Raw genomic sequence first — 16,844 nt, 5'->3', positions numbered from 1 at the left:
CTTCGGATGGGAAAATTAGAGGTGAAGACCTGACCACGGCACTGCCACCCCTCTCGGCACTGTGCTTTTTAAGACCAAAATGCCAGCAGTCCCACTAATAACCTGTCTTAACACAGCAGAAGGGCTCACGCGGTTGGCACCAATGGTTCGGTCTTCCCTTCATCTCCACTAGAGCTCATCTTTAATAAGACAGGCAGGAAACGGAGGCCAAAGAAGCAAAACTGCTTCAAAAAAGTAGAGGGGAACCAAAACAAAATGTAGTATTTTCCACAAAAAGTTGCTTGGGCTCACATGCCTGGCTGTACAGAAGGAGATCGCACTGTCTTGGTGCTGCTCAAGAAGGCTGGTTTCTCCAGAGTCACCCAGTGAGGATACCTATTTATTAATGTTTTTCCCATTTATTCATTTAACCCATCTGGTAGCTCCAGCTGCCCTCCTGGAGAGCATCCCCATACTCACCCCTCGCTGCAGAGCATCCCTCTCAGTAACTCTGCAGCCAGGCTTGCTGCCCTTAATAACATATTTAAAAGAAAGAATAGCCGTTCTAGCAGTTTTATTTTACCCTCTTAAAATTCTCCTCTTAGAAATGAGGCATTTAAACATTTTGCGTTAGGAGGCAACAAAACCCCTGAGCATTGCGATGATCATACCGATGAAAACCCCCTTGAGCTCCTTTCCTCTCCCTTTGCACAAGCTGCCCAGAGTCACCCAGGGGCACCTGCGTGTTTCAAAGTTGCTCCCATGCTTTATTTCTCTTGTCCTTCCCCTTATATACTCTTTTTCCCAAATCCATCCTCCTTTCACATCCTCCTGGGAGACACAGCTCGGGGCTGAGATCTCCATCAGCTTCAGGAGGTGAACATGGACTGGATGATCATTGTAGGTCCCTTCCAACTGAACTATTCTCTTCTAACATCTCAAAACAGCCAGCGGTGCTCTCAATTCTGACCTTCTCCCTACCAAGCAGGATAATTACCGAATCCAACATTTCCATTAACCCTACGCAACCACAAGCTCCACACCCAGCTCCAGAAGCCCGCATAAATATCCACCTCCCCACACTGGGTATTCTGGACTGCGGCATGAACCGTCTGCGTCAACCTGTGGTTTTAAGCAATGAGCTGAAACAGGAGGGGAAGGGAAAAGAGACAAGGGGAGACAAGTGGGAAACGATGGGGCTCATGAGAACTCAGCCAAAATGTAATTGCCATCACAGAGATGCAGGCAAGGAGGAGCTCCAGCCTGCTTTCGGAGGTTAGAGAGGATCCCAGCCCCCTTACCCTAGCATGTTCGTTAGGATGAGATGACAAGACTTTCTGTAGGGACGCCTCTCTCTTTTCTTCCTCATCACGCAAAGTTTAATTTTCTCTTTGAAGCAGGGGGTTGTTTTCCATTTCCCTTATATGTATATATGAACAGTTATCATTGCGTAGGGTGCTGTACAGGAAAATCCTCCCCCTTTTCCGAGTCTCCTCTCCATCACTCGCTCCGGGAGCGCACTCAGCAGCGTGGGAACTCGGGCACATCCGACCAGCACCTTCCCCGAGAGGCAATCACCACCCAAGACAGGATGACAAGCCAACAAGGAAGATCCCCAAAACAGCGGTGCCCACAATGCTAATGAAAAGGTAGAGCGATGACTCAGCCAGGCTACGAAATGCAGAGGAGTGCATCATGCGCTATTTTTAATGTTTGGATAGCGCAAATCCCACCGCCCACCTACCACAAACTCAAAGCTCTTCCCCAGCACTTGGCATCTTTCTGTTCGTCTCGTCTGACCGTCTGCAAACCTCTCCAGATGTCTCCAGTACCGGGACAGTTGTCATAATAGATCAGAGCAGCTTATCAAACCCACATCGCTTCTCTTTGTGCGAGGCAAAAAATAAATCACCTTGGCAGATCCTATTGGGATGTTAAAAAGAATCAAAGACTTCCTACTAACTCCCACATTTCTCATCTCCAGCCCTAAAGCCAGTAACCTTTTTTAGGTGACCATATCATTAACACCATGTACAAACATCAAAATCACCCTGGGCTTTCATTCCACCCAGCCAAATCCTCAAACTGTGGAATCCCACCGTACTTGATGTTTAAAGGCCAGCACTAAGTACACCCATGAAAACTTCTATTTTGGGATAGATGTTTTTTTAATTTAAGTGCTTAATCCTTATGTTCATAAAGGATAGCTTGGAAATCTCATCTCTAGCAATGCCCAAGACAGAAGACAAAACACAAATACCTAAGAAAATCTTTAACCTTCTTAAAATGATATTTTTATTAACCTTCAGCCAACTATCAGGATTCATTCCTGCTAAACCATTTGGTACATCTTCACATGTAACAACATCCTCTCCTGTGCTGACATACAGAAACTGCAATGGATTTGCTTCTACCCAGCATACCAGCCTGTGTAAAGCTACAAACCCTGTGATTTATATTGATCTATCTCCTTCCCACGTACGTATCATCTTTCCGAAGAGGTGGCATATCTCAAATCCAGGAGTCATTCTAAATATGACCTCCCCAACCTTGGGAAGGGTGAGATGTGGTAGGGAAAAGGGACCTGTAATTTCACCATATTGCCAACCAATTAACTAATAATGATGGTTTAATTCAGTGGCAGTAGCAGGGCACTGGATTAAATTCTGGTGAAAAGAAATACCCTCTTGTCCAAAGTTGAAAGTGAACAATGCGACTTCATGAGCGAAAGGTCTTTTGAAAAGGAGGAGATATTTATGCAAATACAAAAATATGTGGGTTACAAAACACTTGCACATCCTGCAGCTATAAATCCCCAGCAGCCAACACAGAGAAACACCAGGAGTTGAGATGAAGCTTGTCCAAGCAGCAAGTCACGCCGTCATGGGACACTAATGATTTTATTGCATCTCCATACCCAGCCAAGAACATGTTTATACCTGCCTCCAAGGGCTTGCCTATGCAAGTGCCTTGGACACATCAGCACATGCGTTTAATTTAGCACAATTAATTTAGCACAAAAAAGTTAAGCCAGATGAATCGACACAAGCAATAAAGTGATGATGCATTGTTCATTGCTTGGAAAAATCAAAAGCAGAGACTTTAGGAGCATGGTAACAGTCAAAAAATAGGATAGAATAGAACAGAACAGAACAGAACAGACTATCTCAGTTGGAAGGGACCAACAATGATCATCTCGTCCAACCGCCTGACCACTTCAGGGCTGACCAAGGTAAAGCATGTTGTTAAGGGCATTGTCCAAATGCCTCTTAAACTCTGACAGGCTCGGGACATCGACCACCTCTCGAGGAAGCCTGTTCCAGGGTTTGAGCACCCTCTCGGTAAAGAAATGCTTCCTAATGTCCAGTGTAAACCTCCCTGGTGCAGCTTTGAACCATTCCCAGGCGTCCTATCACCGGATCCCAGGGAGAAGAGCTCAGCACCTCCCTCTCCACGTCCCCTCCCCAGGGAGCTGTACAGAGCCATGAGGTCACCCCTCAGCCTCCTTTTCTCCAAACGAGACAAGCCCAGAGCCCTCAGCCGCTCCTCACAGGACATGCCTGCCAGCCCTTCACCAGCTTGGTTGCTCTCCTCTGGACCCATTCGAGGACCTGAGCATCCTTCTTCAACGGTGGGGCCCAGAACTGCAGACACCATTCAAGGTGAGGCAATACTGCGTGCAGTTCTGGGCCCCACGATTTAAGAAGGATGTTTAAAACACAAAAAGGTTTGTGGTCAATGTTATGCGGAATATACTGCTCAACCAACAGGGCAATGTGGGTTGGACTCAGGCAACCAAGCAGCAGCACAGCCAGATGCTCAAGAGTTGACCGGCAGCCAAGAACTGGGGATGGCAATGGGAACAGGGCAACGGAAAATGCGACAAGAGCAGCAGGGAGGTGATGGAAAGAAGAGAGAGGACCAGGGAAAGTCACCTGGAGTGATGCTGAGCATGAAGAACAGAGCCTTCTCCAAAGGCTGTGCCAACTCAGGGGCACACATGAGGCCCAGGAGCAGCTGGGAGCTTGCAAGCAGGAGTGAAAAAAAAAAACCAGTCAAGACAGGAGCATCCATCTGTCCCGTCTCTCTCCTCACTCCGCTTGCCTGGCAAAAATGCCACGATGAAGCCTCTGCCCTCCAGGGCCATGAAAACATATGATCTTAGAGTCAGGAAGATCATACTTTTAATGCCTAGCAATTGCATTTTAATTCTTTAGGGAGAGAACAGCGAGCAGAAACTGTGACACTGAAATAGCCTCCTACAACCACAAACCCACCCCTGGAAAGCAAGGGGCCATTATCTTGTCAAAAGGTTGGGGACTTTTGTGTCCCCAACCCTGGCACGGAGGGGGAAAAGAGGCTGTGAGAGCAGAGAGGGCAGGAAGGACGGAAGATTAATGCTTCCAGCCACACCTGGAGACTGATAAACCTGGATGGAGGGAAAGGATGAGGGAAATCGGAGCTATGTTCGACACGGGGACAGAGAAGAGGAGGCAAAGTTTGTAAAGGTAAAAAAAGCAAATGCACGTTTCAGAAGAAAACCATCAGCCAGCTTTGCATGCATCCTTGGCTGGTTGCTCAGTTGAAATATGTTGGTGGATGCACGAGAGCGAGTGTCGATAACCGCTAATAAAACGCACAGCACAGAATCTAGCCGCAGCCCTGGGTGCAATAAGTCATCCCAGACTGGTAGGAGGTTTCAACAGAGAGACTATATGGATGCAGACATTATTAGAAACAGAATGATTGATGTGTTTGATATTACGGAGCGTGTTGATTTTATGATGGTGTAGGTAGCTGGGATTATGAGCATGCAATGTCTGGCTTTGTCACCTTATGCAGTAAATATTTTAAGTATTGTTTTGCAGTGAATAACTCAAGGTAGGGTGATACCTTATGTTGAAATACACTCTCTGGGAGAAATGCATTTTTGCATTCAGCTGAGCATAAACTGGTTTAGAGACCAGGAGATGCTTAACTATCATCCAGTGCAGGGAATTAGCTGGTTATCTTAACTGGTATGCTGCAAGCTGCTGCTCCAGCTGCAGAGACGTAGTCCCAACCTCAACGCTCCCACATCCCACCATGAGCAGCACACACATTTCCATGCATTATGCCAGGAGGCGGAAGCACTGGGGGAAGAAAACAGAGGGTAAAGACTACTAATCCCTTAGAGAATCCATTGCTATTGCAAATATTTGTTATGAAGTTATACACACCTGGGGGAACCATATGATACATATTGGTGTGTTTTAGGGAACCTTTCAGGCTGCTTTCCTGCTGTAGTACAGCAAAAAACTTGCCCGTTTCCCACTACTTTTGGAGGCATTTGGTAGTTGCTACTAAATTTAGCAAGGAAAGAAGGTCTGAGAGCGCTGAAGCCCCACAAGGCAAGCCCCAGGGGAGCAGGCTGCTGACATGGGAGCAGGTGTCCCTGCGCTCTCCCGTGGGGTTGTGCAGGGAGAAGCAGCCTCAAGGGCTCCTTCCCGTTCCCCGTGGAGCCACGGAGGTGTGCGAGCACATCTGCAGCTTGCCTTGGGACCTAGCACCACCCTCAGCATCTCCATCCCTCCTCACCTGCAAAAAGAGGAAACCCTCTCCCTTAGCTCTTGAAGGTGATGGAGGGGCAATTCCTGAGATAAGGTGCAGACCAAGACAGGCACAGGGCAGGAGAGCAGGCAGGGAGAAGAAAGCAGCCTGGGGTGTTTGCAGCGAGGAGGGAAAGACATTCCTTCTAACGCTCAGCAAGGCCCCAGCTCTAAAAAAAATAAAATACAACAGTGAAAACACACGCACAAGCCACATTGCTTTCTAGACTGCAACGGGAAAGGACCATTAGACCTTCTCACCGGCCACCACTATAACAGAGCCCATTAAAACTCTGCGTAAGTGGGTACTTCCCTCCCAGCACCTTGAGAAAGAGCTGGTGAGAAAAGCTGACTTAAATTTCGCTTGCGGTTTTGCAAGTGATTTCAGACCCATCTCCTGGATGTTGCGGTCGCTGCCCTCGGGCAGAGTTGGATGTAACTATGTCACCTCCCACCACCTGGTTAGTGAGGAAAGAGAGGGGTTTTCCTCTCTCCAACAAGCACACGCAGAAAGGAAGTTTTCAAACAGCCCATTCAAAAAACAAGAGGGACAAAACACCTAGGATCTACACAAAGTATCTCTCATTGACGTTGCCATGTGGATGAAGAAAAGCCAAAGACTCCTGGTTGGAATTATAAGGCTTTAAGGAGCGCAAGCGCAGGTCAGAGCCCAAAGGACCTCATGCACCAACTCTGTGTGATTTTGGATGAACCCTGAAGCATCCTCCCACAAGAAACACAGTTTAGGGTCCACAGCCCCAAGCAGCAAGTCCTGTAAGAGACCACGAAAATCAAATGCAGCCCCGAGCAGACCGACAGCATTGCACAAGGAGAAGTTTCCAGCAAGCCCTCAAGCCAGAGGGAGATGCTACTCAGCTTCCACCTTTCTCCAACTGCTTGCAAAAACCCCTACAATTCTCAAATCTATACTGGTTTTGAAGTGGTTTGTAGCTAAAGGAACACAGCTCTAAGGTCGAGTTGCTGATGCTTTTGCTCCTGCCCACTGCTCAGACAGATTGGGGTCCTTCCAGAAGAGTGGGTTGGGAAGCACTGATGCATTAAGTCTAATAAAGCTACAGGATAAGATTATTTATTTTTGTCAGTAACATATGTTGGGAGCCTATAAAGATTTACATGCTCACAATGAGACACTTTTGATCGTTACATAAATTTATTACAAAATACAGAGTGAAATCCCCATCACAGGTTTCCTTGATTCCAGCTGTTGAATTGTTTTTAAAAGGCAAAAAGGAAAGGAAAAAAACCCAAACCACAAAGGTTTCAGTCTTTTCCAATCATATTATGCAACTTTTCCCCCACACTGACAACAGTAATTCCTGCTAGTGAATCACAGCTAATTGTATTATAATAGGCCATTCTTCTTGATTTAATATACCATACAAAAATCAGTATGTGAGCGAGTGTGGTCATAAGATTAGTAACAGCTCTAGTTCTTAATTTATGTTCACACTTTATTATTGAAAAATTTAAAGCTCAAGGGTGTTGAGGAAGATGTTTTGCTGGAGTTTGTTTTATTCCAGAAGTAAATTACAAAGTTGTGGGAGAGGGGAGTGGAACAATCAAAAACAGATTACAAATACCTGCTCCCACTGCATAAAATTACAGCACTCAGGGTGAGGAAAAAAAAAAACAGAGGAAAAATTCCCAGAACTGCCTGACAGCGAAATGAATCAGCTGCATTATCACGGAGGTTTGCAACAACAGGGTTCCCCATTTTCAGAAAGAGAGAAGAAAAGTGTAGAGAATAGCATACTCCAAAACAGATCAAGATTCATGGGTGGCTTTTGGCTGGGTTACAGAGTAGCAGAGAGAGACAAGTGGAAAAAGGAAAGGAAATTAGGGAAGGGTGAAAGAAGTAGTGAAAACTGCAAAGAAGGTGAGACAGAGCAGAAATGCAGGGAAAAAAAAGAGAATTACAATCAAGCAAAAGGGCAGAAGAAAGCAAAGGAAGAAGAAATAGCCCCACTGCTAAACCCTGGCCAAGCCTGCCTACGCGCTTTTAAGTCTTTTGGGGCCAGCATGTGTCTTCTGAGTTTGATTTTTATTCTTTAAGGCATGGGCAATCCATTACAGGCAGGATTTCCCCAGCCAGCTTCAGGCCCCACGTGTGCACACAGCAATCGCCGTCCCTGCAATAAGAAATAAGGGCATTGCACCAGCCCTGCCCTGCAGCCAGCGTCTGCGCCCAGGGACCCGTCCGCCGGCCGGTGCCGACTCCAGGCTGGTTCCTGCCTGCACGGTCAGGGAATGGAAAACGTGACCTTGGATGGCATCAGGATGCAAAACTTATGGACAAGTAACAGCCCCGCGTGCAGGCTTAGACCTAACCAGGGATAAATGCATTTGCAGTAATACCCTGCAGTCCGACCCGAGCAGTTCTCCTCCATCCCGGCTAAGGAGGTGGCAAGCCCGCAGTCAGGATGGAAAAAACAAGCCCAAAAGAAAAAGCTCATCCCAGCTCCAATTTCAGCCATCCGGCTGGGAAAAGCGACTGTTACTGGAGCCAGCCTGGGATGCTGCAAAGCCCTTATGGCCCCACATAACGCTCCAGCCGGGAAGAAGCTCCACCATCCCGGGGATTTCAGGATAAATAACATTACCCTGAACTACACCCAGAGTAAAGGGCAAACCCCAACAGCCTCCGGAGGATAACAGGCTCCCCACAGTCATTTTCATTAAACAAACTCTCCGCAGCATCTCGCGAGTGTGCGGGGGCAGGAGGGAGCCCAAGGCTGACTTACTCCCACCCTGCAGAAGACTTGGATTTCTGCTGCAGTTATTTAACCTCCCCACACCAGCTTCCTTTGGTACCTACATAACAATACGAGAATTATTATTCTTTGCGTTCGGTATGTATTAGTAGATGGTTGGCAGATCCTGAAGCAATTTGCAAATATTAATTAAGCCTTTGCAGAATCCCTGAGTGGTAGGTAACTGTAATTATGTCCCTAATTATATTAATTCCGCTGTAGGGGGGCAAGTAATTACTTGGAATCTATTATATAACTAAAACAAACCTATGTTGATGATTACATGTTTAGCATGCGACTAACCGGTATTTCGTTTCCTGACTGATGGCTTCAGCAGAAATGAAAAAGAAAAAAAAAGAAGCACGTAGCAAAAAAACCACACGGGAAAGTCCTGCTAAAAATCCCTCCTCCGTTTCTGCAGTCTGATCCCCCTCTCCCAGCCACACTCGTCCCTCCGCCTGACAAACAGCACGTTTGCACGTCCCTGTGCAAGCAAAGGGGTTTGGTCCTGTGCTCCAACCCAGGGACAAAAGAGGACCAGAAACTGGGAGAAGCTCAGAAGTTTCACGGTGGTAGTGGCAAAACCTCAGCTGAATCACGTCCCCACTGAACAGATTTTTTTCCTTCCCTGCCTGAAATAACAGTCCCAAGAGTTTTCGCCCCAAATACTTGCCCAGATTTTGTTAAAACCTACAATCGTGCAAAGTTTAAACAGTTGCTTGCATCCGGACCCAGGTCAAGTGGGTTGCAAAGCATTCGATGCAAAGGATCCAGGAGCACGTATCAGCACGAGCACAACCCAGCCCTGCTCTTCCCAAATTCAGCGGGCCAAGAAGTCGCAACCCTATCTCCCTTTACAGCCACACAATCCATAGCACATCTGGTCTCCACCAGTCCAGCAAGGAGCCCTAATGCAAAGATCTCCTCCTGCTGCACACCACTTTCTGGCCAAACCTGGAGGAAAAGCGACCCAAGAGCAGCCTCCCACGCCAGAAAGACATTTAGTCTTCAAAGATATCCTCCACACCAAGCACTTGCAGTGTAGCGCTACCCAGAAATAAAGACCAAGGGGCTGCAAAACCATAAAATATAAAGAACCTTCCTTTTTTTTTTTTCCTAAATTAGCAAGGCAGAGCAGGTCTCCCTGAACACCCTCATCCTACACAACCTGAAGAGTTCACGGCAAGAGCCTGGGCGGCACATCTCCACGTCAGCTTGAAAAATTTCACCGTGGCCTTCCCAGTGCAGCGTATTGATGAAGCTCGGAGACGTTAGTGCTGACCCAGCAGCGAGGCGCATTCCTCAGATCAGTTTTTTGCCAGCTTTTAAAACCCAATGTCATTTTTCAAATTAAAAAAAAAAAAAAAAAAAAAAAGAAAAGAGGCAAAAGTCAGAGAAGCTTTGCTGGACCAAACTGCTTATCCACAAGACAGTAACGGATTGTTCCACACAGCCTGTTCTTGATAGCCTGTGTCCGGTAGACGGCCACTTAGGCAAGTTGCTATCCACCTCCCCCTTGAATCTTCGCAGTCCCTATTTCTCTGCTCCATCCCAAACACATCCTCGTGAGAGACTACCTCCTCAAAGAGCCGCATCCAGCTCTCACAGCCACCCTTGGCTTGGACAACCTACACAGCTCCTTTGGTCCTGCCTCATAAATCAATCCCCACAGTCATACCCCTTTTATTGCCGTTATCCTGCACACTCTCCTCAATCTGTCAATATTTTTTTTTTCTTTCAAGGAGATGCTCAAAAGATAGATGGTGGAAAAATACAGTTTTGTTGCAATCGCATATTATCTTCCTCATGTCTGGAAAGATACTGGCTCGCGCTGCGTTGAAAGGTACCAGTAAAGTCTCCACCTAAAATCTGTTTGAGTAACAATTGGCCAAAAATGTTGCAACAGAAGAGTTCTCAAAACATCTCCATTTCCCAATGGAAAATTATCAAAGGGTTCTGCTTCAACTATATGGTCTACACTTAAGCAGAAGATGAAAAGTCACGAAGATGACACCAAACCAAAACGTTTTCAGAGGTTTTGCAACACGAAAAGTTCTAATATCATACCTATTAGAAAAAAATAAATTCAAACTAAGTCCCCCAGGAGACGGGAGGTCTGAATTTCAACCAGACCTAATACACCTCCTGAAAGCCAGAACTAGAAAGGAGGACCAGCCCTTTCTGAAAGAAAACATACACCTTCTCCATGCCCGATGCCAAGAAGTGCAAAGCGCTTTGGCAGACGGCCACGCTGATGAAGATTAGCACATCAGAGGGCTAATTCCAACTCCAAGGAACCATAAATAGCGATGAAGACGGTAACCCCTTCACACCAGTTCATGTCACTGTCAAGCCAAGCTCCCCGTACCGATGGCTCGATCATTTTAATTCCCTCCCAGTCCCTGGACTGTCCTCCTGCTCCCAGCACCATACCCACCTCCTCTCTCAGCCAACCCCTTGCCATCCCTCCACTCAAACATCACGGCAAACAGCCCTTACAAATTCAGCTCCAGCACCAAGACGACATCTGTCCGCTGGTGCTCTGCTGATGTGGTCTATCAATCCCATGAGACAAGATAAATTAAGCTATCTGCTGGAGAAAAAAAAAAAAAAAAAAAAAAAAGGATTTAGGTACCCACATTCCAGCCACATCCTATTTCAGACTCCTAAATCAAAAAGATGCGATAATAAAAAGCCCCGCAGAGCTGCTGGCTACTGCCGAAGGAGCCGGTTCTCCGCAAGCGTTAAGGTCCCAAATTAAACAAGGTGAGAGAAGAAGCCCACGACCCCAGATCATGCACGCTGCCCAGCTTTTCTTGCTCCATGGATTTATTTGGGATCTCTTAAAACTCTCCAGAGCAAACCTGCTTTGGAAGGGCTAGTGCATCACCAGCCAGGCGCTGCTCCTTGGTCCCTACCCTTCTCCTCCAGCAGCCCAATGCCCACCCACAGTAGTCCAGCAACTAAGTGGCAATCTCCAAGCCAGCTTATCTCAATTTTTATTCCCCAGCCTAACTGCAGCCACAATCACCTCAACAACCAACTCTGCAGGCAAAAAAGGATATCTAACTTCAGCGCAGGGACCAATTGACCCAAACATAATTGCCCCAAACCCTTCTTCGGAGCCAGCCCATCTTTCACAGCAAGCATCTTTTTGGGCGGCATTTAGTATAGCTCAGTCCTAATTTCTCCTTGGATTCTTTGACACTAACAAACACAAAATTAGCAGTATTACTTCATGCCGCTGCAGTCTGGTAAGGACAGCACGGACTTGGCACTGCTGCTTTAATGAGCGCGACTGAATCCAACTGGCTCCGCTCGTAGTTCCCTTAAATGGCAGTTGTACAAATCGGGAGCATATTTAAAGCTTCAGCCCCACATCAGCATAATTAAACGCAACCCGTTTCCATTCCAAAAGCAATAGTAACAGCGAGCCAGATTTAAGTTATGTTTGGAACTGGCGCTAAAAAAAATAAATAAATAATTAAAATAAAAATATAACAGAATAGGGATCTAAAAAGGAATTGGGTAAAACAGTTTGCTTGTAATTGAGTGAGCAAAATCCCCAAACAAACAAAACCACACACACACGCCGAAATTACTGTGCAATTAGTTATGGTGGTGCTAAATACGGTGCTTACAGCTACTCCAAGCCTCGGTCCATCCAGGCTGGTGGCAGAGCACTTCCCGCCTGCAGTCACAACGAAACCTGATGCAAACCTAGCGCTGGAAATGCCTCATTAATTTAGTTTGATGAGTGTCAGCTTCACACTGGACACAGCTGATCATCTGGTGGGGAAACAGCAAAATAATGCCCCCGCACCCCAGCATTCAGGAGTATTTTTTTAAAAATGCACTTTCCTGCAGCAAAGCAGCACCCAGGTCTCTATTCAGCTGCTACCCCATAAAGTCCCTGTTCTGGGAATAAATAAAAATGTTTTAAAAAAATAAATGGCGAGCAAATAAAAACACTAACAGGTATTGACTGCAGAGCCTTCGAAGCAGCCCCATAAATCACAGCCTTCACCAGGGCTTGTTGCACCGCGGTGCAATCAGGATGGAGACGGAAACCTGCCATCCCTCCCCGCAAAGCCCATCTCTCCCCCTTGCAACAGGCAGGTCACGAGCTGCAGTTTCCCAGGCAGAGCCACAGGTGACAAGTTTTATTTGGGAAGTTATTAAATCAGGATGAGGTAATTTGCCCATAAATCCCAACCCCTGGGATGTATTAATAACTTTCTCAGACAGAAATAAAAAAAAAAAAAAAAAAAAGAAATCAATAAGCACAGGACAGGACAACCAAGATAAATATTTTGGAAACAAAGAGAGCTCAGTGGAATAAATCAACACCCAAATTCAAGCGATGCAGAGCAAAGCAATCGTCCACTTAATCCTGATACTCAGTTACAGATAGATGGGGCCATTCCTGCAAGGGAAAGCAAATACCATCTTTAATCATTAAACTGCCCAGTTCTGACAGTTTTATATTAGAAACTGGAAGAAGTTTCTGAAGGACACCAACTGCCAAACAGTTGCTTCTCTTAAAACCTCTGAGTCAAGGCAACAGTCGAGCACGTGCATAACCATCGCATCGCGCAACAGCGGAGCTTTTAGATCCAGCCTACGGAAATAAGTAAACCCAGATACGTTGACTGAGGGATACCAAACTCCATCTCGTCCATATACAATTGTCATCATCCAGCTGGAAAAACACTGCACACAGCCGACAAAACCTAACCTTGCACAGGCAAGAAAATAAGTCAAAACTGAGTGCTCCTCAATAAGCTAAGCATGCCCAACTAGATCATTTTAGTCCTGCAACACTGAGTTCCACAAATCAGTGCAACCCCCCCTATATTTACATATACGGGGGAATAAAAAAGCAACGCTACCTACACACGTTGGTTTTGCTGTGCTTATTCTCAAGTAGCCCTTTGCTTTTTCATGTTACAGAAGTGCAATTCCCACCATACCCTAATGGTATAAACAAAGTGAGGTTGAAAGGAAAGGCAATCTCTTGTATGAGATGCACTAAGAGAGCTGGAAAGAATAAAAGGAGACCAGCTCTCTCATCCTGAGCCTTTTCTTCTGCTTCAGATCTAAGGAAGAACTTGTTTGCTCAAAAACAAGTCTGGTTTGCTCTTTTGCTTTTTTTTACCCAATAAAAGATATAACCCTGAAAGCATTACCTCACTCATGTCTTTTGAGACAGAAAATGCTCTTTGAGCATCCGAGCAGGTATAAAACTGCAAAATACTCTTTACACTATCATTTATTCAGTTTGCATTTGATCTTTTTCACCCGCCTTCCTTCATATCTGTGTCCAGTTCAAACCGCACAATTTTCTTGCCCCTCCTTGGTGTTATTTCCTCCCAGTTCAGAAGAAAAGCAGAAGCTTCAAGTAGCCCAGACCCAAAGGGATGCCTGGGGCTGCCCAACTCTCAACCCTCGCAGCAAACCCCAAACCCTGGGTTTGGTACCTCGAGCCCAGACCACACGCCCCGGGGGAGCGAGGTCCCCCCGCAGCGAGCTCTCCGGACACGTGCCAGACCCCAGAGAAGTTGTTTCCAGCGTCTCCCCAAGAAACATCTCTCTTTACTAGGGATTCACAGGTGGAGAAGCTCCTCAGCCTTTACTCAAGGACGACACAGAGGTCACTCTCTTTTGCTTTAAAACAGAGGAGGAAGGACGTGCTGTGACGGAGGGAGTTGGCACTAAACCGCCCCAGCTTCACGCAGCAACTTGGTGCAGGGAAGGCAGATCCAGTTGCTTCCCCCGGCACAGAGGGCTCCCATCTCCCTCCACTCCAGTGCATCCCCCTGGGGCCACACACCCTTTGGGATGGGAAGAAGGGTTAAAAATTCCCCTGTATTTCTCCTATTTCCTCAGCTGAGCGATTCCACGCCACGGCACAGGTCTGACAGGAGAGATGGGGAGCGCTCCCCCGTGCCCCAGGCCAGGTCTCAGCGTGCTGCGAGCTCCCAGCAAGACTCTCAGGGCTGGCACCTACCCGTTCCCTTCCCTCCTGCCCTGGAGAGGCAGCTTTTCAGATCTGTGCAGGACTGTTGGCGAAGACCACGTTCGTTAGCCCGCCTTGGTGGTATGAAACTGCTGCCGCAGAGCATTTAGGAACCAGTTACAGCAAAGAAAGTCTGCCCTTAACTCCTGCATCACTCCCCACAGCATCCTTTGCCTGGGTCAAGCCAAAACAGCGCTCCAGGCTTTACGTTTCTTGGGACACTGTGAATCACGTTGCCTTGCTCGCCGCAACTTGGAACAAGAGTTCATTAAAACCTACAGTCAGGCCCTACTGACGACTAGCAAACATCATCACACTTGTAAACTGGGGAACTGGAAGAGGAAGGCAGCTTTTCACAGCCCAGAGGCAGAGTGCCTGTTTCTGCCTATTATTCCCAAATTTCCTTATGCCACTGTACTGGTTCGCAGACGTGTCCTACTAGAAACGGCCTGTCTCAATATGCTTTTTTTTTTTTTTTTGTGTGCCATTTCTGCTCATCTTTGCAGCGGCATATGCTAACTCAACAGTCCTGGGCAGCTCACTTCATCCCGCAGGGATTTCCCTTCTCCTCCCCTTTACAATTTAGCAGCCAGCTAGGCTGATGTGACAAGTCCAAAGAGACAATTTCTTTTGATTTTAGGTATGCATCTCAGGCAGCGCTTACAGAACAGGGAATTCAACTCCTCTCCTGCGTGCAAAGCAGCAACAGCTCCAACTAGTTATCTCTCCCTACAGACACCAGCACCACTAACAGCAGCAAGAGTATTTAATCACAGCGTACACCTCTCTCTCCTGGATATCTGCAGAGATTATAAGAGCAGAATATTCCAGCCCAATAAACATCCAGCTGCTATCAATGAAGTACGAAAGGGTCATTCAAAAGAGTCCAGTTTCAGCTCTCATGTAGAGCTATTACAATTCAGCATCGCCTCTTACCGCACCGTAGCTCGCAAACAGTCCCACGGGAATTTTTCCAAGCAGATACTCCTGGTGGTTTGCAAAACAGTGCCCTAAGGTTAGGGCTTCGATCCCACGGCAGAGTCCACAGGCAAACTCCTGCCCGGTGCGTCAGCCCTCGCGCAAAGGGGGCCGGGGCCCTTCTAGAAGGTAAAGGCGGCAGCTCCAATTAGCAGAGCTCATCATTTGCAAACCAAATCACGCTGCACGACACCACACAGCTGCGCAGGGTGCAGCTCAGCTAACCCACGAGGAATTCACCGGGCAGCAAAAGGAGCGGGCACCAAAGCGAGCGCGGGCAGCCCACCCCACGCCAACCCCTGGCAGAGGGCCCGGGAGGGGTCCAGCTGCCAGCCCCCCCCCTCCCCAGCGTGCGGGAGCAAAGCGAAGCCTAAACCTCGCATCTGCAGCCAGAGTTCACCTGAGGAAACTTTGCCTCCCAGCAGGAGATGGAAAAAGTTCAGATGCAACTATGCTGGAAGCAACAGGGAAAATGTGACAGAAGTAGCTGGGACGGCTGCAGCGAGTTTTTTGTTTGTTTTTTTTTTTTTTTTTAATTAAAAAATAAGGGGGCAGCGAGCTCCTCACCACCCACCGCCGATGGCCAGAGTTACCCTTAAAACAGAAAGCATCAGCTTTGGTCCAGAGGGGGAAAAAAGCATTCAGGGCAACAGCTCCCTGGGCAGAGATCCGCCGGGAAGCTTCCCAAAGGGGCCGGGGGCTGCGACGAGAACTTTGCGGCTCCCGGGGCCCCGGCCCCGGCCGCGCAAGGACCCGCCACCGGCCCCGCAACGCCGCGAGCGTGGGAAAAACCCAGGCACCCGGCGGCGGGGAGAGCCCGGAGCGGGGGTCGGGCCGAGGGGGGAGCGGGGGGGGGGGGGGGCGCTTCCCGGAGCTCACTCACCGCGGAGAAGTTGTGGGGCCCGCAGAGCTCGCCGCGGTACTTGCAGGAGAGCAGCATGTCCTCCAGCTGGTGGCCCAGGCGGTCCATGAAGTCGGCGCTGATGCCCTCGTAGTGCCGGGGGGGCAAAAAGAGGCGAAAATCCGCCAGTTTGGCGAACCACCGGAGCCGCGCCTCGTCGCCCCGCAGCAGCTCGGTGAGAAGCGGCCGGGCCGTCCGGTTGGGCAGCAACAACCCCAACCAGTGCCCCGCGTAGTAGAGATCCCCTTTGGAAAGCCGGGGAAAACGAAGCGGGTTGTTGTTGCAGAGGGTGACGGCGGGGAAAGGCAGCTGCCGGCTCCACTCGGTGCGCACCTGGGTGTGCGAAGGGAAGGAAAGCCAGTGCAGGAGGCGGTTGGAGGACCAGGAGAGCAGCAAACCCAGGGCGGTGCAGAAGGCCAGCACCCACAGCGCCCGCCGCGGCAGCGCCGCCCGCCGCGAGCACATGTGCCGCAGCCCGTGCAGCCGCGTGCGCAGCGGCGGCGCCCGGCGCCCCCGCGCCATGGGCGCTCCCCGCCGCCGCCGCCGCCGCCGCCCGCTGCCGCCGAGCGCCCCGGGATCAGTGCGGGCAACGCCGCGCCATGCCGGGC

General features: G+C 48.5%; 1 protein-coding gene across 2 annotated transcripts in view; it reads right to left on the bottom strand.

Annotated features, from left to right (window-relative positions):
- The window catches only part of ASIC2 (acid sensing ion channel subunit 2), a 515,609-nt gene that overhangs the window by 86,993 nt on the left and 411,772 nt on the right, over positions 1 to 16,844 (bottom strand). The window contains exon 1 of one of the 2 annotated variants that reach the window (XM_030022771.2): positions 16,219 to 16,792. The exons of the other annotated variant lie outside the window; for it this stretch is intronic. Coding sequence (XP_029878631.1) covers positions 16,219 to 16,758 — 540 coding nt within the window. The 5' untranslated portion in view covers positions 16,759 to 16,792. Of the gene's footprint in view, positions 1 to 16,218; positions 16,793 to 16,844 lie in introns of those variants that run through there. 2 annotated transcript variants of the gene reach the window in all.

The sequence above is a fragment of the Aquila chrysaetos genome, chromosome 8, assembly GCF_900496995.4.
Source record: "Aquila chrysaetos chrysaetos chromosome 8, bAquChr1.4, whole genome shotgun sequence".
Lineage (NCBI taxonomy): Eukaryota > Metazoa > Chordata > Aves > Accipitriformes > Accipitridae > Aquila > Aquila chrysaetos.
This window is presented reverse-complemented; position numbering and strand designations above follow the sequence as displayed.